At 36.8% G+C, this 26719-nt stretch overlaps 1 protein-coding gene across 2 annotated transcripts in view; it reads left to right on the top strand.

Moving 5' to 3' along the window:
• LOC105499531 (CWC22 spliceosome associated protein homolog) overlaps positions 1-26719 on the top strand; it is a 64466-nt gene that overhangs the window by 1219 nt on the left and 36528 nt on the right. Inside the window, exons 1-5 of one of the 2 annotated variants that reach the window (XM_071073001.1) lie at positions 6324-6346; positions 12586-12725; positions 17748-17815; positions 19844-19954; positions 24639-24884. In XM_071073001.1, coding sequence (XP_070929102.1) covers positions 12699-12725; positions 17748-17815; positions 19844-19954; positions 24639-24884 — 452 coding nt within the window. In that variant the 5' untranslated portion in view covers positions 6324-6346; positions 12586-12698. Of the gene's footprint in view, positions 1-6323; positions 6347-12585; positions 12726-17747; positions 17816-19843; positions 19955-24638; positions 24885-26719 lie in introns of those variants that run through there. The other variant, XM_011772128.2, reaches the window with a different exon arrangement.

Genomic DNA, 26719 nt, shown 5'->3' with positions numbered 1-26719 from the left:
TGAATTCAGGAGTTAACACAGATTATCCTACTATGCAAGGGCAGATTTAAAATTGACATTAAAAGTGTGGTTTTGACCAGGAGAGGAGAAGCCTTGTTACAGGCCTTATCAGTAGGTTGAGGAAAGCTACTTTTGTTGGTCCTGGGTGATGGACTAGTAGACCAAAGATTTCAGTTTTATTTAGCTATTATTAGGTCTGTCACTTGGAGCAAGTTAAAGTCTCTATTATATATAGTCAGCTTCATCATCTGAAAACATGTAGGTAATAATACAATACCTGCCTCACTGTGTTGTCTTTTTTTGAGTATAAAGAAAATAATGCAGATGAGGCACTGAGCACAGTGCCTGATATACAGTGTTAGCTTTGTATTATTGTAAATTGCTACTATGATACAGTTGATGAGTTCTGTCTGTGCCTCAGTTCTTGCCCTCTGGGTCTGAGTGTTGCCTTTCCACCTTTAAGTGTCCTTCCAGGTTTTTTTTTTTTTTTGAGACGGAGTCTCACTCTGTCGCCCAGGCTGGAGTGCAGTGGCGGATCTTGGCTCGCTGCAAGCTCCGCCTTTCGAGTTCACGCCATTCTCCTGCCTCAGCCTCCCGAGTAGCTGGGACTACAGGCGCCCGCCACTACGCCCTGCTAATTTTTTTTATTTTTAGTAGAGACGGGGTTTCACCATGTTAGCCAGGATGGTGTCTATCTCCTGACCTCGTGATCCACCCACCTCAGCCTCCCAAAGTGCTGGGATTACAGGGTGAGCCGCTGCGCTCGGCCAGTGCCCTTCTAGTTTTAAGTGTCCATGCCACTTTTATGGAGTCTTACCCAACTCAATTGACTGGGGCTCTGAGACCGTCTTGGTTATAAGTTAAAGGCCAAGAACTTTGATCTAATATCCTGGTCTAGTGGTTCCAAAAATGTGGTCTCCTGAATCAGCAACATCTCTTTGAAGCTTATTAGCAATGTAAATTACTGGGCTTCACCCAGTTCTGTTGAATCAGAAACGTAGAAATGCAGGCCCAACAGTTTTTTTTTTTTTTTTTTTTTTTTTTTTTTTTTTTTTTCGCCAAAGCATTCGAGTGATTCTCATGCCAGTTAGTTTGAAAACTTCTGCTCTAGCCCATCTTTTAGGGGCATGCTATGGTTCATCCTCCCCCTGTCCTCAGAATCAGGTTTGTTTCCCTCCTTGCTCCAAAGTACTTGATCCATGGCCAGCCAGTATTTATTATTACGCCACCACATCCTTCCCTGCTTTGGATAGATTACCTCCAATCACTTTTTGGAGTTCTGACACTTCCTAGACTACCTGGTTTTTCTAAGCGAGCTTTCTTAGCTCTATTAGCTTTCCCAGCTGTTGAATTTTTAGAAGTTAATTCTTCTGTTGGGGCGCGATGGCTCATGCCTGCATTCCCAGCACTTTGGGAGGCCACGGCAGGCGGATCACTTGAGATCAGCAGTTCGAGACCAGCCTGGCCAACATGGTGAAACCCTGTCTCTACTAAAAATACAAAAATATGTAGCAGGGTGTGGTGCTGTGCATTTGTAGCCCCAGCTACTCGGGTGGCTGAGGCAGGAGAATCACTTGAACCTGGAGGCGGAGGTTGCGGTGAGCCGAGATCACTCCACTGCACTCCAGCTTGGGTGATAAAGTGAGCCTCTGTCTCAAGAAAAAGAAGAAGAAAAAGAAAAGAAGTTAACTCTCCTTCCCCATGATTGAACATTGTTGAATGACCTACAGTGGCTTGTACCTGAGACCACCCAGAAGACAGCACGGTGACACATTTTGTATTTCAAATGCCCATGCCTTAACTTGAATAATAATTTCAGTTTATTGTCCACCTGTATTTAGATGGAATTTTGTACTGCCTATCATATCCCTAACTTGGTCATGGTTTGTTCATGGTGCCTGGAGCTAGTCCAAGAAAGAAGTGGCTATTAGTAATACATCTGATCCGACTTATAACTTTGAAGGCTCCCTTGTTGAATTTCCCCACTTTTCTGTTTATATGAGCATGGGAGGGTGGTGGAACTGTAAAGCCAGAGAGCATACTAGTTTTGGCAAACTCCCAGACTTATGCTTTTTCTCAGTATATACATTTCCCAAGTGGACATTGGAAGAGACATTTGAATGCCTATAACAAAGTGCAAACTTTAAGCATGGATTAAAGCAAGCCTTTACTATATATAGTCCAGTTAATAAGTCTTTCCTAGTGAACAGATACCAAAAACCGGGTATGCTGCCTTGGCCTTGGGACATATAAACTCCTGTAGAATGGATTAGCTAGTGGGAAGGATGAACTCAGTGGCGACTCATGTTTAACCTGTCTTTCAGCCTAACTTATAAATGGTTGGAGCTAGACAGAGTTCAGCACTTCCACCTGAAAAGTTACCCTGTGAATCCCTGAAATAGTTTGTCAGTGTAGCTTTATTTTAGACCTGGCTACAGAAGCCTTTGTAGTAGAATGCAGTGCTTACATGTCTAGGGGCTCAGTTTCTCTATGGAGGCCAACACCTCCAAGTTTTCTTTAAACCAGAATGTGGTTTACTAAGTGGCTCTCTAATTAAATAATCAGGTGACTTTCAAAGCTGTGCCATGAAAATTGGCAGAATGTATTCACCCATGTACTTAATTAGGCAAGCTGAGGAACAGATTTGGGGCAGGAGAGAGTGGTTTGAATGTATGATGAAGGCATATGGCATATTCAGTAATTAGGGTTGATTTTGTAAGTTGAGAGAACTGCACCTTCAGGGATAGATTTCCTTTTGCAGTTCCTGCAAAGGAACTAGTATTTTTTTCATCTCACTCAGCGAGGAAGTGTTTTCAAGCTGCTTACTCCACCGGTTAACATGGAGTGAAGACTAATAGGGAGTGGCATCTGATAGTGCTGTCTTGATGCACTAAGACTTGGAAATCTTAGTATTTCCAAGAAGTAGGAGTTAATAGGTGAGACAAGGCTGCTGTTGTATTCCTTGATGAGCAAGTTGACAAAATGGCATTGTAGGGAGTTCTGTGTGGGAAGAAATAGGAGTAATTGCAGAAATCTACACTCCCCATTTTTTTATTTAATTTTAGAGTTGGAACTTACTAAGTAGCAGACACTGTCCTAGGTTCTGGATACGTAGCAGTGACCAAAAACCTTGAGGATCCAGTGTCCTCATACAGAGGCTTTCATAGTTTAGCTTAATGAGTCTCTCATGTTCCATCTTATTCATGTTCAGTTTTTCATATACACCCTGGAATCCCCAAATTCTCTGTCTCTGAGTCTTTACACATGCTTATCTTATTTCCTGAATGACCTTTTTCCCTTTTCTATATGGATAATTCCTACTTGTTCTTCAAGACTCAGCTTCAAGACCTGCTTCTTTCTGTATGTCCCAAACCCTCTTTGCCAGTAAAACTTAGTTTATAACATTGTTGTAGCACTTAGACATTTCTTCTTTACCCGAGGACAGAGTCCTTAATGCCTTGTCTGATGTGTAATGTATATATCTCCCCACCATACGTAGGCACTGCCTTTAGTAAAGACCATGACTGTACTTTATTTCTCTTGGCTTCATAATTCCTCATTTTCTCTGTAAGCACTTTTCTTTTTTCTTCTTCTTTTACTATTTTTTTGAGATGGGATCTCACTATGTTGCCCAGGCTGGGACTCTAGGCACATGCCACTGCACCCAGCTTTTCTCAGCCACTGAATGTAAATATCAATTATGGCCCTAGCCTAAATGGAACCTTCCCCCAGCCTCCTATATACAGTGACAGAATGAGGGGAAAACATGGGCAGATTTGATAGAATCAATAGGATTTGGTGACTTACGGGGAGTAAGGAAAAGGAAATTGCCCCCTGGGAAGCTTTGTAAGTCATATCTTAGAAGAATTGCTGATTTGAGATGGGGAGAAGGAAATAATGAGTTCCAGTGTGGATTTCCTTAGTTCAAATGGCCTTTGACACATCCACATAGAGGTTTCCTGTAGCCAATTGGACATAACGATTTGGAACTTCAGAGAAGATTGGCTGGAGTAAAAAGTTGTTTTCACATGTTAATTGAAGCTATGGGGATGGAGATGATCTTCTACAGAGAATATGGAGAAAGAAAAGATAAGGACTATTCATTCATTTAACAAATATGTATTGAAAGCCTCTAGTGTTGGGTTGTCCCTAGTGTAGCAATGAACAATGAACAAAACATAAATTCACAAGCAAAGATTAAACTCTCAGGCATAATAAATAATAAAGGAGTGGACAAATGAAGGTGGTGTCCCTGTAAGTTGACAAGTGAGAACTTCAAGAAGGGGATTAGGTGCCAAATGCTAGAGCATTGTTCCATAAAAGAAGGAAGCCGCCCCTGGATTTAGCAACAAGAAGTTATTGTGTAACATTGGTAAGAGTTGTGAAGTAGTGGGAAGGGAAAGCCAAATTACAGTGGGTAGGAGAGGTTAAGAATTAGAGACATCAGACTGGACATGGTGGCTCACTCCAGTAGTCCCAGCACTTTGGGATGCCCAAGTAGGCGGATCACTTGAGGTCAGGAGTTCGAGACCAATCTGGCCAACATGGGGAAATCCCGTCTCTACTAAAAATACAAAAAATTAGCTGGGCATGGTGGTGCATGCCTGTAATCCTAGCTATTCAGGAAGCTGAGGCATGAGAATCACTTGAACCTGGGTGGTGGAGGCTGCAGTGAGCTGAGATCATGCCACTGCACTCCAGCCTGGGTGACAGTCAGACTCTGTCTCAAAAAAAAAAAAAAAAAGATTAGCGGCATCAAGTGTGAACTTACACATCAACATATCAAAAAATAGCTGTGTAGGGATGAAACAGTAGAAAAGAGAGGGGACAGGATGAAGGGAATTTGCCCCATAAATATCATAATTTATTTTTAAATGAATCATTAAAAAGTTCAACATGTAGAATTTTTCTTTAAAACCAACTTAAATAGAAATCAGTACTGTACTGTAAATCAAGAGACAGCTGATTGGAATGTTGAAACTAACAAAAATAGATAAATTCCTGTTCTCATAGATCCTGCATTCTGTTGAAAAGGAGCACATTGGGGAATCTTCCTATGCATTAAAAAAATTAAAACAATAGTATTTCCAAATGATTGTATTACTTAACTCTTTGGTTATTTAAACAGCCTAAGATGGAACTAGCTTCATGATATAGGAAATGAATGGGGGGTAATACTACCTCCTAATTTATAATGTGAAGATTTCAGTATAAATAATGGTATCATTGGGTTCATTGAAATGTCTTTTTTTTTTTTTTTTTCACTCATCTGTGTCTTACTGTTTTAAAGTGTCTCAAAATTTGGGCTGTCTACTCTCCACACAGAGTTGCAGACCAGTCAAATGCTTTTATATTACTTATTTCTTACAGAAAACAATGTCCAGAACTATCTGCACAACTTCCAGCCCCTGTACTAGAACCCGGCGGTCTAGTCATTCAAATGGTTATGAGTCCGAGAGCACACCTGGTGTATGCAATGACCAGGAAGCAAAGCGGAGTACAGCTCTGCAACTCTTTATTTGTAATTCTTGGAGCCAGAAGTGTTTTGACTTCAGTATCTTGTAGTTTTTAGAGAACTGCAGTACCTATACTACATATTAAGTAATCCCCCTTTTGGGATCTGGAGCAGCATCCTCTAATCAAGCATATTAATATTTCTGCACTGTATCAAGTGACATTAAGTATCAAGTCAGTATATGCTAAGTTTTGCTGTCAAGTGAGTTGCCACATGCTTAAGGATAATCTTTGTATTTTCAGAGCTTTACGGAGTTTAGAACTGCCGATAAGGGATTGCCAACCTGGTGACTTTTCTAGAAAGAGACAGGAGTATTTTGACTCTTTTATTTTCTTGAAATTGTGATTCTATGCTGACATCAAATTATAACTTTTTGGCCTTATGTGGTATATCGTGAGGCACATTTTCCACTAATATTTAAGTATTTTTAAGAAGGGAAAAAAATAGCAAGAAACGGTTTTTCTAAACAAATAAGTTTTCCTTCAGTACAGATATGGAAAGTATATAGCAATCTTGTTTTATATTGTTCAAGAGCAAAGCCAATCTGTTATTCCTGTTTGTTCCCTGAGAAGGAAAATCTGTTCCTTGGGGGCTTGGCTCTTGTTGAGGTATTTTCTGAGAATTCCATTGTCTCCCCTCCCGTTATATTTTGGCATTTAGAATAATTTTAAGACAGTTTTTATTTTGTATTGTGTAATATTACCACTTTCCCCATTGGGCAACTAAGGTGTTTTTATTATTTGTTTTTGTTTTAAATATGAACTCTGTTAAAATGTTTGAAATTCACCAAACCTGTTGTTACTATTTAGAAGCCGGAGGAGCCAACTAAAGGTAATTCACTGTTGATTCCCCCTTCCTTTAGCAATTTTACGATAGTATGTTTCAGCAAGTTCCTCTAACTTGAACTGAGGACACCAAAGTGACAATGGTAGAAGTGTTTTGCTACTGAAATCATCTGAAAAGCAGTGCATTTCAGCCATTAGTTGAACATTTTCTCATTTTCTTAATTTTTCAGATAATTGTAGAATTCACCATTTTCTGGTTAACAGTCTGAAGTACTTATAAATGCTATTAAATATTTTGCTTTCTAATGCTTGATGAAACTGAGAGAAAAACTGTCATTTTTTTTAATAGTGCTTTCATGAGTACTGTATCTCCTATTGGAAAATATCCTCTTTCTTCAGGAGAGCAGGTGTGGTTTTGTTGAGTTGCTTTCTTGTGAGAATGGGACAGAAATTTAATAATTCACCATAAAATTCATATAGTGATGCTTAGAAGAGCAGAGAGTGCTGTAAACTCTAGATAAATTGCTCTCATTTCAGGAATTTCCAATTAGTGTAAGTATTAGCATGCATATGTTGAACTCAGAATTTCCGAACAGGCATATTCTGTATAAATCTGTACAATGACAATACTGTATTCATTTTTTGTTAGAACTATGATAGCAGTCTACTTTACCATATTGTCATTTTCACACTTACATTTTGAGACATGGAAATGTAACAGATTGTACTTTATTGCCATCAATTATTTGCTGATGAAGATTGAAAGGGGAAAGATGATATCGATCAGAAAGAAAACTCATTAAATTTAAATATGTAAGGTAACCTGAAATAAAATGCACAGAAATTGCTTGTTTTGAAATGTATAAGTAGGTTGGGAAGAGGAACTGGGTTTAATACCCCAGGAGAATAGCAAAGGAAAATGCTAAATCTTGTGCAATAGGTTCAAATGATTTTTTATTTTTATTTTTTGCTCATAGTATACCTAGTCACAGTGAATTCTAGGTATGCTAAATTAAATAAAGGAATGCTTAAAATTACTATGAATGTTTGAAAAGAAGTAGTGCTTCGTTATATTAAATCACAGTCTTTGGTATCTGGAACTTTGAATGAATGGATCAATTAAGGCTAGGATAATTTTCTGGATAGTAGTCTGTACTTATTTACATTTTATAATTTACCATTTTGGCTTCAATTCATTCGTGTTGGCGTTTTCATTGGGACACGATATATGGCTTTGGCATCAGATAAACCTGGCTTTGAATTTTAGCTTCTGCCATTTACTAGGTGTAATTTGCTTGGACAAATTGCTTGAATTTGCTGTGCTTCATTTGTTTCACTGAAAAACATGGCTTAAAAAAAAATCACCAGAGCAGGGTAATTATGAGGATTGAGTAAGATTGTATAAGTAATTATAAATTGTGGCCATAATTTCTCAGGTTTAAAAAACACTTCTTACCTGTGAATTGTTAAGAATTAATTCATTTGGAATTTCTGTGTCCCTTTTCAATTGATCTACGACTAAGTTCTTCACTATAAAGTAGGTAGGATGTGGGGTCTCTCTATTCTGCCTAAGTGGCTTATGGTTTGAGAACAAATTGAGAACCTATTTCTTATGTAGAATTGAAAAACTGAGGAGACTTGGGGAAAAGTTGGATTTTGGAATTACCTTGGGAATACTTTCATAAATCAAGTATGCGTGGGTTTCTCCTGTACTTGCCCATTTTCTGATTTAGTAAGTCAGCGGTGGGCCCCAATATATGTACAAGTAATTCTCCTCTCATGCATTTTTTCTTGATTTGGGTTGTTTTTAATATAGTGATATCAAACTAGTTTTACACTGTTAAGTAGTGATTTAAAACTGATGTGTAGGCAAAAAACCCAGCCTGTCACCTTGCTTGAGTGGCTTAGTGTTTTGCTTATCGTTATAGATTTGTTTCTTATACCTAGAATGTAAACTTCATGTGAACAGGAGATTTTGTTGGAGTAGTTCATTGCTGCCTGTCCAATGCCTAGAAAGATGCTGGGCAAATAACAAAAGTGCTGCAAGTATTATTTGTTGGGGAACAAGTGTATGTATAAATAACACTGGGTTTAAAGGTAGTGAAGGATATGTTAGAAATGTTAAATGGTTGTGCTAGTAGAGGTAGGGAAAAAAATACCAATATCTTTGAGCAGATGTAAGTCGAGTAAAGTTTTGAGTTTTATGGCTCTCTAAACCTTTATAGCCATTAAAAACAGGACCTTTGGAAAGAATCGTGCAATTTGGTTTAAACAGAGTCATCTTGTTGAGGCAAATGGTCCTAAAATCCAGCTGAGATAAGGGTTATCCCTACAGGGATCTCATCTTCAGGTGAGGGAGGAGGTAGCCTCTGTTTTAAATATTTTTAAAATTCTATTTTAATTTGTAGGCTTTTAAGCTATATTTTGTACATTTTTTTTTTAGTCATTACTCTAGGAAACAGTATATATATATCCTTAACTTTTCATGTGCTACTTAGAGTCGATATTGTATCACCTCACAAAAGATACAGAAACATTGCATAGTGTAGATCCATTTTGGTCGCTAATTCTGTATACTATACATATATATACTCTGGCTACATATATTATAACCCCTTAAGACATAATTTTTGCTGTAAAGAGTCCTATGTATTTTAGATAAATTAAAATAAAACAGTATTTTGTATTTCCTGAGAAAGGTATCATTTACAGTGTTCTTCATTTCTTTCTGAAAAACAGTTTCTATCTAGTATCATTTCCCTTTAGCTTGAAGAACTTATTTTAGCATTTTTTGTAGTGCAGGTTTGCTGGTAATAAGTTCTCTTAGTTTCTCTTAGTTGTTTTTTGTTTAATCAGTAAATGTGTTCATTTTGTCTTCCTTTAAAGAGTGCTTTTTCTGGAATTCTAGGTTAACTGTTTTTTATCTTTTAACACTTTTAAAAATTGTTTCACTATTTTCAAGTCTCTCTCGTTTCTTTTTCAAATTTTTTAATATAAAAATATATAGAGATGTAATTTACCATCTTTACCATGTTTAAGTGTACAGTTCAGTGGTAATAAAAACATTTATACTCCTTTTATTTCCTTCATCCTCCACACCCCACTCCCCTTTCCGGCCTCTGATAATCACCAGTCTGCTTTATCTTCATGAGATCCAGTAAGTTTTTAGCTTCATATAAGTGAGAACATGGTCTATTTAGTTTCTGATGAGAAGTCAGCAGTAATTTGAATTGTTATTTCCTTGTATATAATATGTTGTTTTTTTCTTTTCTGCTCTCAAGATTTTTCTCTTTATCTTTGGCTTTTAACTATTAACCATTCTGTTAAGCGTATTCAGTGAATTTTTTATTTCATATATTTTTCAGTTTTAGAATTTGTTTGGTTCTATTTTATCGTTTCTCTTGGCTGAAATTTCCCAGGCATATTTTTCTTTGCATCGTTCCATATGTTTTAAAAACCATGCTTTAAAAACCTTGTATACTAATTCCAGGATCTGGGTCATCTCAGCATTGATCTGTTTTGATTGTCTTTCCCCTTAAGATTGGGCCACATTTTAAAAATGTTATTTTTAATTGTCTCCTGAATATTGTTATTTTTATGTTACAGAGATTCTGGTTTCCTTACATTCCTCTAAGGAGTGGTAACTTTTTAGGGAGTTAACTTGGTTGGACTTAAATTGCAAACTCTAGTCTCTTTAGCAACAGTTCAAATCTTAGTTCAGTTCTTGGCAGGAATCTGTATTGTACATGTGTTGGTTCAGAGATAGAGATGTGGGAACAATTTATACCCAGCATATGGGGTTCCCCTCCACTGACTCTCTTCCCTCCTGGAGTCCCCCCTCAGTTTCCAGCAGCTGTGGTTGTCTCAGACTCTGCTTTTCATCAGTTTTAGCCACCCTTGTGTGGTACAGACTGCAGCTTGCCCTCAGACTAAAGCTATATTAAATGGGATAACTCACTCATATTACTCCTTTCTCAGGGCATCTACTCTCCTCTAGACTGAGCCTGCTTTTGTTCATTCTCCAGTGCCTTCAGGTGGATGTTGTATGTTTTGTCAGGAGTTTATAGTTGTTATCGGTGAAAGGATTGGGTTCAGTAGGAACTTCCTAGCCATTTCAGAAATGGAAGTTCAGTTACGGTTTTAAAAAACTTGTTCAGAAGTGCCACATAAACTACCCAGTGTGGCCCTGGGAATCAAAACACCCTTATTATTTAAGTTCTTAGGGGAAAATAGTGTAATTTTTCTAGATATGAAACTTTCTAATCTCGAACCTCTCCCCTTTGAAGCACGTTTTTTATTTGACTTTTCATAACATAGGCTTATTAAGATAGTAACTCTTGCATGGTATCAGAATAGACGGTTAAAGTTAGAGGTACATGCCTCTCCTCTCTGCTACTGTCACAGAGTCTGATTTTATGAAGTGTTTTACATAGCTTATTTTGGATTTTCTCAATTATTTATCCAAGGTATAGCATCCAGTAGGAAAAGTTACTCTGAAACTAAGTTCAAACAATAATGTCACAGTTGTGGGCATAATAAGGTCCTAGATAGGCTAGTCTGTGGGCATTAGGATTTAGGACCCAGAGTAATCTTTTTTTGTTGTTGTTGTTGTTTTTTTTTTTTTTTTTGAAATGGAGTCTTGCTCTGTCACCCAGGCTGGAGTGCAGTGGCGCAATCTCGGCTTAATGTAAGCTCCGCCTCCCTGGTTTGTGCCATTCTCCTGCCTCAGCTTCCTGAGTAGCTGGGACTACAGGCACCCGCCACTAAGCCTGGCTAATTTTTTGTATTTTTTTTAGTAGAGATGGGGTTTCACCGTGTTACCCAGGATGATGTCGATCTCCTGGCCTCGTGATCCACCCGCCTTGGCCTCCCAAATTGCTGATACACTTCAAAAAGATACATAAAGAAAAGATTTGGGAACAACTTGCCAGCCAAAAACAAGGTTGAGCTTTCTAAACAACTGCAACTAATTGAAGAAAGAGCCTATTAATAAGCATATTATGTAAAGTTACTCACATTTGTCTATTTAACTATAGGCCTTGTACATAAGCAGTGATGTGCTTTAGATTGCAGTTATATTTTATAGATTGATAAGTTTGCCTTTACTAACCGTGACACCATGCCAACCATGGTAATAGAAACATTTCTTGACTTAGTAATTTGTATACATCCCCATCTGCATTAAATGATAGCAGCTCTGTCTCACTTTATAATATCAAGACTATTTGTATATGTGTGCTGGTGAAAGGAATACTTAACAGGGTGTCCTTATTGTAGGTTTCCAGTTGTACGTCTAACTGGTATTATAATTTAATTATTATAATTATATTTGAAATGGCTTATCTGACTTTCAGTGTTCTCTTTTAAAAGAAAGAATTGGACCAGATAATCTGTTATACCCCTTCTGACACTCAAATTAATTTTTTTCCAGTTGTATTCAGTTATTTTGGTACTAAGCACATTGCGTTCTCTGTATCTTTTAATCCTTTTATTTTGTTTTCTATTTTATTTTTGGGATTTCATTGCCTTATACTATAAACCATTTAGAGATGTACTTCCAATAAAATACTTGAATGCAAGTTCTTTGTGAACATAAGTATCAATTGAGCATCTTGCACAAAATTACTAAAATTTACTTAGAATATTAAAAGACATCTGAAAATTTTAGATTTAATGCTGATGACTAGGTTTATTCTGAGCCAAATACTTAGTTCTCCTATGTGCATATATCTGAAGCTTTGTGCCATTAATGGATCACATTGAGACATAATTATTGTAGTTTAGCACCTTAAATTTCTATGTGGATTATATTTATTTCTTAATGATCATTATTGCAAGGATATTGGGTATTTCATTCTTAGTCTATATAGAAACATTGGATTTTTATACTCAGTTTTTATAGAGTTTCTCTTCTGTCATTGTTTCCTCAGTTTTTTAAAAAATAATACCACACTGCTATTTTATGATGTAAGTATATATTTCCCTCACTGTGAGAACATTTTTAATAAAATTATAGGACATCTCTTTTTCAATTAACTTTTGTTCCCCTTGGTCCTTAGAATAAAACCTATTTGCTCTCTTGTTCATGGATTTTTTTTCTACTTATATGTGTTAGGTATACATTATTATGTGTAACTACTTAAGGATTTTTAAATTATTGAGTTATTATATTTGTTTTATAGATTTAGAAAAATAAGGCCGTCAAATGTACATTGTGTAGAAAAAAAATCATCATTTTACACACTTTATTAGTGTTAACAAAGCTTTCCTTGGTATATTTTGTAGGTGATGTTTGCAGACAGAAGAAGCAAACTGTCAAGGAATTCAGAGCATTGAGTACTTGTTCTTTGGACCAGTTTGAGGAGTCTTTGATTTATTGGACCAACTGGCAACAGAAAATGAAAAGTAGTGTGGCACAGATAAAAGTAAGTGTTTGAAACTTAAAACAGAGGATGTAAACTTATAGTCAATTACCTATTATTTAAATATAAATGCATTTATGTAATTAGGACATTAGAGCCAGACAGTAGAGTGGCACTTAGATTGATGCAAAAGCAATTGCAGTTTTTGCAGTTTTAAAAACCACAATTACTTTTTGCACCAACCTAATACATCCATCTAACTTAAACAATTTTCAATGCAGATACTTAGCTCTGTGTAAGTATTAGTGTGCATGAGGGCAGTTGAGAGAACATACAAGAGTGTGTGTACATGTGTGTGTGTGCATGTGTGTGTGTACACATGGATGCATGCATCAGGGCCTGCATATATGTTGTGAGTGATCACATGTAAAAGAAAAACAAGTGACAAACAGTGCAGGGAAATTTCTGCGTATCTGTTTACAATGTGAGCCTCTTTTTGTGTATTTCTTATGAATAGATGGTCTCTTTATTCTGTGCTGTACTTTAGACAGTGTGCGTTCATTTATCTAACAAATGCATATTGAGTTTTAGTGATTGTTCTAAGAACTTTGAACAAAATAGTGTTATATGTGTTATATGTTATATTGATCGTTATATGTTATAGTGATTGTTCTAAGAACTTTGAACAAAATAGTGAATAAAACAAATACTTGTTTTCGTGGAGTTTACATTATAGTTGTTGTAGGGAGGAGACAAATTATAAACTTGATAAGTTATATAGTATGTTAGCATGTTAAGTAATAGAATTGTCCTGTGGAGAAAAGAAGTAGAATAGGGTAGGGGGATTCAACATTGAGGGGCTGCAGTTTTAATAGAGGAGTAAGTAGAGCCCATTGAAAAGATAGCCATTTGAGCAGAGACTTGAAAATGTGAGAGTTAACTATGCCGCTATCTGGGGGAAAGAGTGTGCCTGGCAAAAGGAACAGCAAAGACAAAGAATCTAGAGTGGAGCAGGTATCAGAAGGGGAGAATTGTAGCAGGTGAGGTCAGGGCAGTAATAGGGACCAGTAATTCCATCTGCTTTCAAAACTGTTCTGCCTGTGAGTGGACTTGGCAGGAGAGCAAACTACTCAACTTCCTTCTCTTTCCAGTTGCATGGATTTAAAACCAGGACATCACTTTTTGGGCCGTGGAATCAGTAAAGGGGGAACTGTATTTTTATTTGGTTATAAATGTAGGCACTCCTCCCTTCCTCTCCTCTTACAGCTGTGCACACCTAAAGTTCCTTCTTTAATGAGAAGCAATAGATTGCAAGCTCCTTGACAGCAGGCCCTGTGGTAGGTGCTTATTAAGCTGAACTGATAGACTTGTAGAGTACGGCAGCCTCTGCTGCAATCTTTTCCAACCTCTGTCAAGTGTGAGAAGACACCCACCTCCCTGCTAGGTAGACATCCAGCCTTTGCTTGCATATCTCTTTTGGCACAGGGCTCACAGTTTCCTAAGGTAGTTCCATCTGTCAGTAACCCTTGTATATTGTTCTGAAATCAGCCTTTTGGGGGCTTGTACTCATTGGTCCATTGTTACTTAAACAGTTAATTTATTGAGGACCTAGTAGGTGGCAGGTTCTGTGTTAGGAGCTGGGGACATAAAGAAAGGAGACCTTGTGCAGAACTGGCTCTTGACAGAGCCGTGTTAGACAAGAGCACTCAGATCTTTACACTAATGCCTTTTACTCAAAGGGAGAAATGTTTAGCCTTTCTCAGACTCCTCTTTTGGTTCCTCTTAGCCTCTGCTTCTCCACGCTTCCCTCTTGTGGCCCAGATGGGTCTCCTGTGGCATTTTCTCCCCCAGCCTGTGAGTGGGTGACTTCATTTAGCATGCCCTTGACACTTAGTGTCTTGGTTCTCCCTGCCAGCTCTCTTTGGTCTGCTTCCATTTCTCTCCTTTGTGTTAGCCACAGTGGGTCCACTAGCTGGGTTGATGCTCGTTCTTTCTTTAGGTGAAGCTCAGCTCTTCCTTTGATGTTCTGAGGACTCACCTGTTAGGTTCATAAGGCTTCAACTGAGAATCCCCTGTTTTTGCCTTGAACCTTACTGGAGCTTCCTTAGCAAGCTCCCTACCTCTTCCAGCCCCTCCTCCCTCTTTCTCTTAAAGTCTAATGGATCCTGAAAGCCACTGGACTCAGGCTTCTTGTTCCCCTTGTCTCCTTATACTGCTCTCTCTGCGTTGTTGGAGACTATGAGTTATTGCATGATGTCATCATATTTGTTTTGCTTCATGAACAATTTATAAACATTTTAAAGGTAATTCTGACTGTATAGTATTTTCAACTACTGCACTGACTTACAATCTAAACTCTGTGATAAAAGAAATGGGAAATTCGAGTTCTTAATATTTGATTCATACCCAAAAGTGATTTTTAACTTGGTGAAATCCTATTCATCTACCAAAGCCAAATTCAAGTCCCGGTTTTCCCACTTTCATCCCTTAGCACTCTATGCTACAGTGATTGTTTCCTACTCAAGATCTCCTTTTAGCACTTAGTATGTGTGCCAGTCATTTGTTACTTGATCATATTTATGAAATCCTTCTTCTTCACAACTTCAATATTTTTGGTCTCTTCCTCTTGCTCACAACAGATGTTGCGGAGATGTGTTAAAAATCATTAGCACAGAATTGGGGCCTTCTCCTTAATGTAATCAAAATAATTTTTTTGACTTGTAAAAGAAAAAGGAGGTAATGCAGTTTTATTGTTCTCTGTCTTCTCCCCCCTCCTCTCCCCCGCCACCCCCCGCCACCTTCTTCTGCCTCTCTCTCTCTCTCTCTCTGTCTCTCCGTCTTACTCACTCTCCTTTTGGGGAACATATAATCTGATGTGTTTAATTATGGAAATTTTTATAAGCCTCTCTGTCTCCTACAAGACCATAAGCTCCTTGGCCTTTCTTATCTATTGTAACCTTCAGAATGTCTACACAGGAAGGACTATGTTTTGTAATAAATGATCAGTATAAATACTGTATTTTATGTTACTGTTGAATTTAATGAATCTCATGCTGTTTATTTGACCTAAGAGCTTTATGTGAAGTTTTATGGAAACCTATGTCATATATATTGAACAATTCTATTTCACGGTGTTGCTAAGTGAAATAAGTTTTAAAACTTTCTTATATTAGACACAGAATTTTAAAATGGTTGAATTTAGTGCAGAGTAACAGCTAAACTATGGTTACTTTAAATCATCAATTTGATTACATGCTTATTCACCTATATAGATTAGGTAGTGGATACTATTCAAAAAATTCAATAGTTAGAGACTATTTTGCATTGTACTTGTGATTATGTTAGACTCAAACTGCTATTAATTAGATAGTCATAAAATCAGAGGAAGTTGGATCTTATATTTCTACTCAGAATAATTTTCTATTTTAAAATATATCCATTCTGCATTAAGGAGGCAAGCACGTAAGTTTGCAGAATAGTTACTCATTGTTTGATTTAGTTTATCTTAGATTTCAAGATTAAGGTATGTTAAATGCTATTTTTCTTTACAGTATGGTTAATTAAAATTATTTTAATTCTTAAAAAAAGGCTTGTCAGTATTTGAATGTTGACCAGTTATATAAAAAATTTTACCTATATACAGAGGTAAACATTTTGGTTCCTTAATGTATTTGGATTTTTTAATTAGGATATAGTCTCAAACTGGATGGTTTACATCTCTGTCTCATGTCAATCTCATGTTACATGAAGTTACTTATTTGTATATTGATAGGAGATAGGAGGTACAAATCTTTTTTCAAAAGATTTGGAATAGTGCTTATACCCTAAAGTAATGTTGTTCGATTCCCTAGAACCTACCACAGTATAATACATATCAGACACTCAATTGATGTTTGTTGAAAACAAAAACGAATTTTTTTAAATTTTTTATTTTATTTTTATTTTTTTGAGAGACAGAGTCTCGCTGTCTCACTCTGTTGCCCAGACTGGAGTGCAGTGGCGCGATCTTGGCTCACTACAAGCTCTGCCTCCTGGATTCATGCCATTTTCCTGCCTCAACCTTCTGAGTAGCTGGGACTACAGGTGCCCGCCACCACGTCTGGCTAATTTTTTTGTATTTTTTAGTAGAGATGGTATTTCACCGTGTTAGCCAGGATGGTCTCGATCTCTTGACCTCATGATCCGCCCACCTCGGCCTCCCAAAATGCTGGGATTGCAGGCATGAGCCACTGCGCCTGGCCAAAAATGAACTTTTATAAACATGTTAGAGTCAGTTTCTTCCCGCTATTTTACCCGGTACTGAACTTGTGGTTTTCATAAGCCAACGGAGATAGGAGGTAAGTACAATATCGTGGCTGAGGCAAGAAGATCACTTGAGCCTGGGTGATTGAGTCTGCAGTGAGCCGTGATTGTGCCACTACACTCCAGCCTGGGCAACAGAGCGAGACCCTGTCTCAAAAAATAATAATAATAAAAATTACAACTTACTACATAGAAGTAAAATATAAACTAGGTGTCATCAAAAATTTGAGAATTATCTTTTTCTACTTTGAATTGTTTTGGCTAGAAAGAAGTATTTGGTCCAGCAAAGGCGTAAGAATGATACAATTAATTTTAGGGACTCCGTGGAAAGGATCGGGGACGGTAGCGGTGGCGATTAGGGATAAAAGGTTACACATTGGGGTACAGTGTACGTTATTCATGTGATGGGTGCAGCACAGTCTCAGAAATCACCACTAAAGAACTTAACCGTGTAACCAGACGCCACCTGTTCCCCATAAAACTATTGAAATAAAAAATAAAATAAAAAGAAATAAAAAATAAAAAGAAATAGAAAAAAAAAAAGAAGTATTTGGTCCATAATGAAAACAGGTGCCTGCCACAGACAAGCCCATCTGGGATGGTCTGAAAATTTCGTTTTATCTTACAGATTGTTTAGGTTACATGAATTATTTTTAATGATTTAAAAAATGTTTTGATATAATTTCTAAAGTACTTCCAACTTTCTAAGCCATGTGTTTCAGTCTATGTTTTTTAACATAAATAATTTTTGGAATGTTTTCTCCTTTTTTTCCTCTTTTAAAGCCTTCTTCTGGTCATGACAGAAGGGAAAACCTTAATTCATATCAGAAGAACTCCTCTCCAGAAGACAGGTAAATAGTTTAATGTGCTCTGAATGCAATGTAAATTTTTTTTTTTTTGAGATGGAGTCTCGCTGTGCTGCACAGGCTGGAGTGCAGTGGTGCACGGTCTCTGCTCACTGCAAGCTCCGCCTCCTGGGTTCACGCCATTCTCCTGCCTTAGCCCCCCAAGTAGCTGGGACTACAGGTGCCCGCCTCCACGCCCAGCTAATTTTTTGTACTTTTTTTAGTAGAGACGGGGTTTCACCATGTTAGCCAGGATGGTCTCGATCTCCTGACCTCGTGATCCGCCTGCCTCGGCGGCAATGTAAATTTTTATAGTAAGGTTTATGTAATAATTTAGCTCTTAGATTTCTGATTTTAGGGTGGATAACTTCTTTTTGATGGTTTTATAGTCAATATTACTTGAATGGGCTGTAGGAGAAATCATCCTTAAATGACTCTTCTAGGGGTTTCTAGTAAATAATTGCAGATATTATGTAATTTTTATATGAAAGGGAGTAATTTTTAATGTTTCAAATACTAATGGAATGAAAGTGTAAAATGGAAATCTGAGTTGAAATTACACTATTTAGAAGTGCTGCTTTTGCTACTGTCAGTATTATCCCTTACGTGTACATAGCTCTGTATTGTCTTTAAAATGTTTTTGTATAGATTATATCAGGGGTCCCCAACTCCCAGAGCCATGGACCAGGCCACACAGCAAGAGGTGAGCAGCAGGCCTGCCAGCATTCCTGCCTGAGCTCCACCTCCTGTCAGATCACCTGTGGCATTCCATTCTCATAAGAGCACAAACCCTATTGTGAACTGCGCATGCGAGGGATCTAGGTTGTGTGTTCCTTATTAGAATCTAATGCCTGATGATCTGAGGTGGAGCAGTTTCATCCTGAAACCATCCCCACACCCGCCACCATCTGTGGAAAAATTGTCTTCCACAAAACTGGTCCCCGGTGCCAAAAAGGTTTGGGACTGCTGGATTATATCATATTATAATTATGTTAAGATCAGCGATCCAAAAATGTTACCATTAATGTTCATTATGAATTCATATTAGCATTATAATTATCTAATTTATGATCATTGAGAGACCATTAAGCATATGGTCTATTAAAAATAATGACTGTAAAAGTATTTTTTTATGCCCATTAAAAATAATTTATGAAGGAAGAAGCACCCTTCAGACTTTCTTTCAGTTGTCTAAGCTTTCTTACTCCATATGTACTTTGTTATTCTACTCTGCTAAATATCTCTAAAAACTTTGCTTTGTGAACATCAAGTTAATTGTCCTGATTCATGATTACTTACTACCTTTCACCAACTGCCTACTCCCTATATATTAAAAAAAATAATAATAATAACTCTTTACACACAGACACATACACACACAGGTATATGTGTATATAACTTAATTGTAGATGTGTATATAAAATATGGATTATGTTACTATATATCTATTATGTATATGTTTAACTTCTCTTAAGGTTTTCTGATTTTATTGACTTTTAAGATTCAAATAATAGATCTGATGCTATCCATCCTTGTTTGCTAATAATTTCAATCCATTCTCATTGCTATCCAATAATGCATTTTAAAATTAACAGCTGATGAATATGATCTTTTGGTATGGAATTAAACTGATCCTTATGGAGGCCAACCAGTGACATTGGTCTCATACATTCAGTATTTTGATAAACAAGCCAACTAAGCAAAAGCAGTCATTTTTGGATAGTCTTTTTCATGCTAACTATATATGATATCCAGATATATGTCTCCTACTAAGAACAAAGTGAATCAGGATAATTCACTAAACAAATAAGTTTGGTTAAGTGAATCCTAGGAGTTGTTTTGCTGTGTACAAACTGAAAGCTTTTGTAATTCTGATGGAATGAATGGGTGTTAGCAAAATGAGCTGTTAAGAACAGTTTGACAAGATGTTGTTCAGTCAGAGAGTTGCTTTGCCCTTACCAATATATGACTTTCCTAAATATTTATAACATAGTTGTTTTTAATTTGCAACTTGGTTTTCTTATTTTGTGTTAGATATGCAGAACAAGAAAGATCCCCCCGGGATAGAGATTACTTTGATTACAGCAGATCAGACTATGAGCATTCAAGAAGAGGACATTCTTATGATAGTAGCATGGAGTCACGGTTAGTGTTGGGAATGTCTAACTTGTAGACAATTATATTTGTTTAAACTTTCTTTATGCTATATTTATAATAAAACCAAAAAAAATAGTAGCCAATATTAATTGGATGTTCTTAGGTGCCAGGCTTTCTAATAAGGCTTCATGTGAATTAACTTGTTATTGCAGCAAATATGTGAAGTAGATACTATTAGGTCTGCTTTACAACTGAAGAAACTGAGGCCTAGAGAAGTTTAGTAATTCGTTCATGTTGTGAAACATAATAGTGGCAAGCCCAAGTCTGTCTCACTCTAAAGCCCAAGCTCAGTCATTATATTGTACTGCAAGAGGGGTTAGCTTATGTGATTTTTTGAGATTTTTTTACTAAATGAAAGAAATTGATATTGTATGATATAGAGTGGTCTAAAGTTCCTTTCCTGCATAATGGCAGAGGGACATTGAGACTAAAGTTTCCAATTTGTAGTTTTTTTCTATATGTAAAGGATTCTTACTTGAGCTTTAGAGAACTTGGTTACCCACCTTTCCTCTGGCTAACAAGACTTACAAGATTTACTTGGTTGAGAAATGGGCACGGGAACTGAATGGAAGGCAGATAGCAAGAAACATTGGAATGAGAGTGTTTGGAAACTCTTAGGGGTAATATTTAAGAAGAGTCAGACATTAAGTGCCATTCGCATTTCATTGAAAACTTGGCAGAGTATTATAACCCCTTGTTATTGATTTGTATTTATTTTCAATTCTTTTTCTCTCTTGTAGAAATTAGTAATAGTTTTTACAATGAGAATACATTGGTCCCCACTTATCCATGGGGAATGTGTTCCAGGACGCCAGTGGATGCCTGAAACTGCGGATAATACCTGAACCATATATATACTATGTTTTTTCCAATACATACATACTTATGATAAAGTTTAATTTATAAATTAGGCATAGTGAAAGATTAACAACAGTAACTAATACTAAAATAGAACAATTATAAGAATATACTCTAATAAAAATTATGTGAATGTGGTCTCCCTCTCTCAAAATATCTTATTGTACTGTAGTCACTTATTTTTGGACTGTTGGTTAACCACTGGTAGCGGAAGCCTTGGAAAGTGAAACCACAGGTAAGGGGTGACTACTGTGTTAGAAAGATGTCGGCGTTTTAAACATTCCCTTTAAAACTTCACTAAAGGGCCTCTGTGTTTGCTCAGAAGAAAGTATAATGCAATTAAAAGTTACTTAGTACCTGTGGGGAGAGACTCTCCAGGTAGAAGTAATGGTAGTCTCAAAGAAAGTAGTGAGACAGATACTTGAGATGCTCAATATAGGGAAGAGATGTTAACTAGAATTCTGCAGATGGACATACTCTCAAGTACTTAAAACAGAAGTCACTATATGGGTAGTATTCCCTTAACTTGCATGTATCTTAGCTTAGGAGAGAAGTAGTGATGCAGACAATTTCTAGGTCATTTGAAATTGACTTTAGAATGTCTGTATTTTAGATTTTTTAATGAGGCAGTGTTGCATAGTAGAAAGAGAATAGTCTCCATGTACATGCAGATTAGAGTTCAAGTTTTAGTTACTAGTTATGGAAATTTGGTGACATTTCTTAACAGATTTCTTCTGAGCCTCAGTTTCCTCATCTATAAGATGATGATGATGTGCATCTTGTCTGGTTGTTTAGGTTTAAAAATAGTATCTGTCCTACTACCATGTCTGAACATAGTAGATACTAAAATAATTTTAACTTATTTAAAATATTAGTTTCTTGAGCATATCAGTTTGAGTAGTGATAAGCGGCGAACTGGTGGGACTTTATATAGAAAACAGTGGAAGAGTTCAGGTGAACTATTGTTGAACGTGGTCGATTCTGAATGTATTTCTAATTAATCTTGCAAAATTAACATTATTTTAGTATTTTATAAAGGAACTCTGATTTGTCTCTCTAACAACCATTTTCATTATCCCTTCAAAGACAACTTTCTGCCTTTGTCGTTGTTTTCATAAAACCAGCTTTCTCCTGATTTTCCTGTATTCCCTTATTAGTCATCTAGTTTCCAAAACTTGACTCTCATGTTTTATTGTTCACTAAGATCTATACCTTTTTTGATGTTTCTCAGATATTATCCACCCCTTTACCACCAATATTATATCCCCCACAGGAATTTTGACCAAATTCCTCTGCAGTTTGAAGTTTGGAGCTAAGCACATTCTTTGATATCTACAGCCCAAAATTTCCTTCTCATCACTTTCTAGTATATACCTAATCCTATAATGTCAGATTATATTAACCTTCAAAATCCAGGCTTGTCTACTGCCACCTTAGTGAAAACAACTACTATAACCACAATTGCTAAGCTAAGCTTTTTGCATATTTTCCCAAACACTGTTAAAACTCTTAGAAACTAGATACTATTTTTTCCAATTTACAAATAAGGAAATGGCTTTGAGTTTATTAAATAGCTTACCTGAGGTTGCGTTTAAACATCTGGTAGATGTTGAAACTGGAATTTGAACTCAGTTCTGGCTCCAAAGCCCATGTCTTTTTCACAATCCCTGACTGTACTACTTCAGTATAACTCTATGTTAGGTCTAGTATACGAAAATGAAGTCTCATGTTATCCACACAGTCACACTGTGAAGTCAGCAGGCTAGGTATTATGCAGAACATAAAGGCTAACAGTCCAAAAATGTTTCTGTTTAGACTCTTAGAATATTTTGTTACTTCTGCACTTTACAAACACAATAATGGTAAGGATCTGATTTTCTCAGCCAGCTATCTCTCTTACCTGATATTTCTCAGAAGAATCATAACCAATCTCAGGAAATCCCTGCTGTATCTACTCTCTTGGAACATGTATATTCACAAGAAGAAGCAACTCAGTTGCAAATTAGTGCAGAGAATTTAGAGCATCTGCCTTTGTGACTAATTGAGGTTTATATTTGAAATCACTCTTTCCCCTGTCTGTTCACTCTTGGTATATACAGATTGTGTGTCCTCCCTAGGAGTCATTTAAGTCTCTTATACTTCAGTTTCAAAACTGTTCACTTGACCCAGCAATCTCATTACTGGGTATATACCCAAAAGAATATAAATAATTATAAAGACACATGCATGTGTATATTCATCACAGCGCTGTTCACAATAGCAAAGCCATAGAATCTACCTAAGTGCCCATCAGTGATAGACTGGATAAAGGAATTATGGTACTTATACAGGAATACTATGCAGCCATAAAAAAGAATGAGATTATGTTCTTTGCAGGGACATGGATGGAGCTAGAGGCCATTATCCTTAACTAACACAGGAACTGAAAACCAAATGCCACACGTTCTCATTTATAAGTGGGAGCTAAATTATGAGAACACATTAACACATGGAGAACAACACACACTGGGGCCTTATGGAAGGTGAAGGGAGGGTGGAGGGTGGGAAGAAGAAGAGAATCACAAAAAACAACTAATGAGTACTAGGCTTAATACTTGGGTGACAAAATAATCTATACAACAAACCCCCATGACACAAGACACAAGTTTACCTATGTAATAAACCTGCACTTATACCCCTGAACTTAAAATAAAAGTAAACAAACAGAAAATACCTGTTCCTCCACAGCTACCTGGGAAGATGACTGCTTTTCAATCTCCATGTAGGTTCTATTACTATATTTAAAAAGACCATCTCAAACATACCCCTTAGATTTAGCTAAAATCTATCCCATAGTTTCCTGGTAATGCAGTGAGAATATGAAATTTACTTCTATTTACTGTGTCATATAACTCATGGTTACCCAAAATATGAATAGAATGATCTGAGTTTCCAAGGCAATATATGTAAAAAACAGCTCAGTGGATAAACTTTGCTGTGGGGAAAGATCGCAAAAAGCAAGGATTCGTTCTTTCCTGTTAGTTCTTGATGGTTTCAGAGAACTATACCTTGATTGTTTTAAAAGCCTTAGCTTAAGAAAGGATAATCAGGTAGAAAGGATAATTGGTAGGGAAGATTTATTGTGGCTAGAAAAATTTTTCCCCCCACATTGTCTCAAATAAGCAGAAGCTTCCGATATTCTGAGATTTCTAATAAAAATATTAGTTCTATCAAGAAACAATTTCAAATACTATATTCTATAGCAGTCTTACAACTAAAGTAACCACTATTGAAGATTAACTCTGGTTTCTTCTCCTTTATACAATTTGTCATAAACACCACAGGCTAATTTGTCTTCTTAAAACACTCCATTCATAAAAGCCACTCTCCTACTCAGAAACTTTTAATGATTCCCCATCACCTCCAGTAAAAAACCTTCAAGTCTTTTGCATATGTTCTAAGATTTTAGTCTAACTTTAACTCATCTTTCCAACTACCATCACACATAATTCTTTGTTTCCTGATTATGCTACTCATTCTGACCTTAGCACCCCTGCTCAGTCTTTCAATAGTTATTCCCTCTTCTACTCATTGCAGAATGCCATCCTTCCTCTCCCCTTCCTCCTCCCGACTTGCCCCCAGTGTAAATCCTGTCAAGCTTTCAGGACCTAGTTTGTTGAATTTTCTCTGTGAAGCACTTTCTCACCATTCTAAACCATTTTTCCTAGTCTGAATTTGTGGGACCCACTTATGGTCTCACTCATTTGTGTGCAGTTAATTGTTAAGAGTGTATTTTATATTGTCTCTTCTGCTCTTAAAAAAATTTGTATTACAGAAGCAGGGACCGGGAAAAACGCAGAGAAAGAGAAAGAGAGATGGATCGGAAAAGGTCCCGGAAATCCCCATCTCCTGGGAGGAGAAACCCAGAAACATCAGTAACTCAGAGTTCCTCTGCTCAGGATGAACCTACTACAAAGAAAAAGAAGGATGAGCTGGATCCTCTTCTTACTCGCACTGGTGGAGCATATATTCCCCCTGCAAAGCTCAGGATGATGCAGGAACAGATTACAGATAAAAACAGGCATGTTGATATCAATCAGTATATAAAGCCATTATATTGTCATTGAAAAATAAGTCAGCTATGGTTTAATGAACCCTGGCTCTTGAGAATTTACATTAGTCTTCAATGATAGAGACCTAAAATTAGAGACCTCTTTACTTCATAGCTCCATTGGAGAGCCACACACCACTTGCCCTTATATTAGCTCATTACTTTTTGTTTTTTTGCATGAATGAATTAAAAAGTTTGAGGAAAAGATTGCTTACCCTTTTTATAGTATTTTCAAACTATTGTTCCTTTCATAGTTTCATGGATGCATTCCTATTGGTAATGTTTATTTTTTGTAGAAAAGATTAATATTGACATTTTAGTTCTAAAATTGACTTTTCCTGTTGTAAACCAGGAGTCAGCAAACTTTTTCTGTAAAAGCCCAGCTAAAGCAGGTGGGCAGCTGCATTTGGCTCATGGGTCTAGTTTGCCGACCTCTGTACTCATCTATAAAACTGAAGCTGGCAGTTATCTCTTTTTGTGCATTTTCTTTAGCCCACAATATCTTAGACTATACATTTTTGCTACTCTAAGGCAGACAGACAAAATTTATATATGAACAGTCACACTTAAAACACTCCTCCTTCCCTTTTCAGAGTAATTGAGATGGTGAGGAGCTATTTAGGAAAGTACAGCTAAGTTTTTAAGGTATTTTCTCTAATAGGATGAGTTGATAACTAGGGAAAGTATGGTCCCAGATTGAGATGATTAATCAGTTGCCAGATAACTAGTTAAAAGATTGAGAAAGAAGGTATTAATAGTTATAATTTAAGAAAAACAGATGCAAGGTGAGCCAGACAGGAGTATTTCCACATCCTTTCATGAGTGTTTTAATGGCAATTTGAAAAGTGCTTGAGAACCTTATTTAAGTTAAATCTAAATTTGTTTCAAGGGTTAGCTTGAAGTAGAAATGTCATGATCTGCCCACCTCGGCCTCCCAAAGTTTGAGACCAGCCTGGCCAATGTAGTGAAACCCTCTCTCTACTAAAAATACAAAGGTTAGCCGGGCATGGTGGTGGGTGCCTGTAGTCCCAGCTACTCAGGAGGCTGAGGCAGGAGAATGGCGTGAACCTGGGAGGCGGAGCTTGTATTGAGCCGAGATTGCCCCACTGCACTCCAGCCTGGGTGACAGAGGGAGACTCTGTCTCAAAAAAAAAGAAAAAGAAAATAAAAGAAATGTCTTTATCTAAAAGAAGCCATGAAGATTTGAAATAAAACCAAATTTAAGAGCCAGAAAGGGGTATTTGATGACATTAAATTAAAAACTAATAAGTTTTTTGTTATGTGTCATGTTTTAGCACTTGCCAGTGATATTTGAAGTGTTAGGTTGAAAAGGAATTTGGAGATGGCTTCTGTGGTTAATAGGACTTTCATTATCATGTAAGCGTTTTGCTCATGCACAAGGCAGTAGTGGCGGCATTACTGAAAAGTAATCACTTTCTCCAGTCCAGTCCAAAGCAATCCTGATCATAAAAGACTAGAAACTATGTCAGTCCAAGTCTTGCTTCCTTTTAAATAAAGCAGACAGGAGAGTCAGCAATACATGCAATTTAAAGCAGATTCCTTTAAGATAATTGTGTATACAGTTGAAGTCTGTTAGTAGGCTACTGTAAAGGGTTCAAAACATCTGGAAAAGAAGGCCATAGTCTTTGCTTTCAGTAGATACATGAATTGTGGGCTTCCTAATTAGGATGTATAATTGTAGTTGATGTAGCTGTTTGATTAGTTTAGTAAGATAGGTTGTGATTGTATATAAGCAACATCTTATTAATCAGGCCACTTGTTAAGGCATACATCTTGTTTCTAGA

The sequence above is a fragment of the Macaca nemestrina genome, chromosome 11, assembly GCF_043159975.1.
Source record: "Macaca nemestrina isolate mMacNem1 chromosome 11, mMacNem.hap1, whole genome shotgun sequence".
NCBI classification, from domain to species: domain Eukaryota; kingdom Metazoa; phylum Chordata; class Mammalia; order Primates; family Cercopithecidae; genus Macaca; species Macaca nemestrina.
This window is presented reverse-complemented; position numbering and strand designations above follow the sequence as displayed.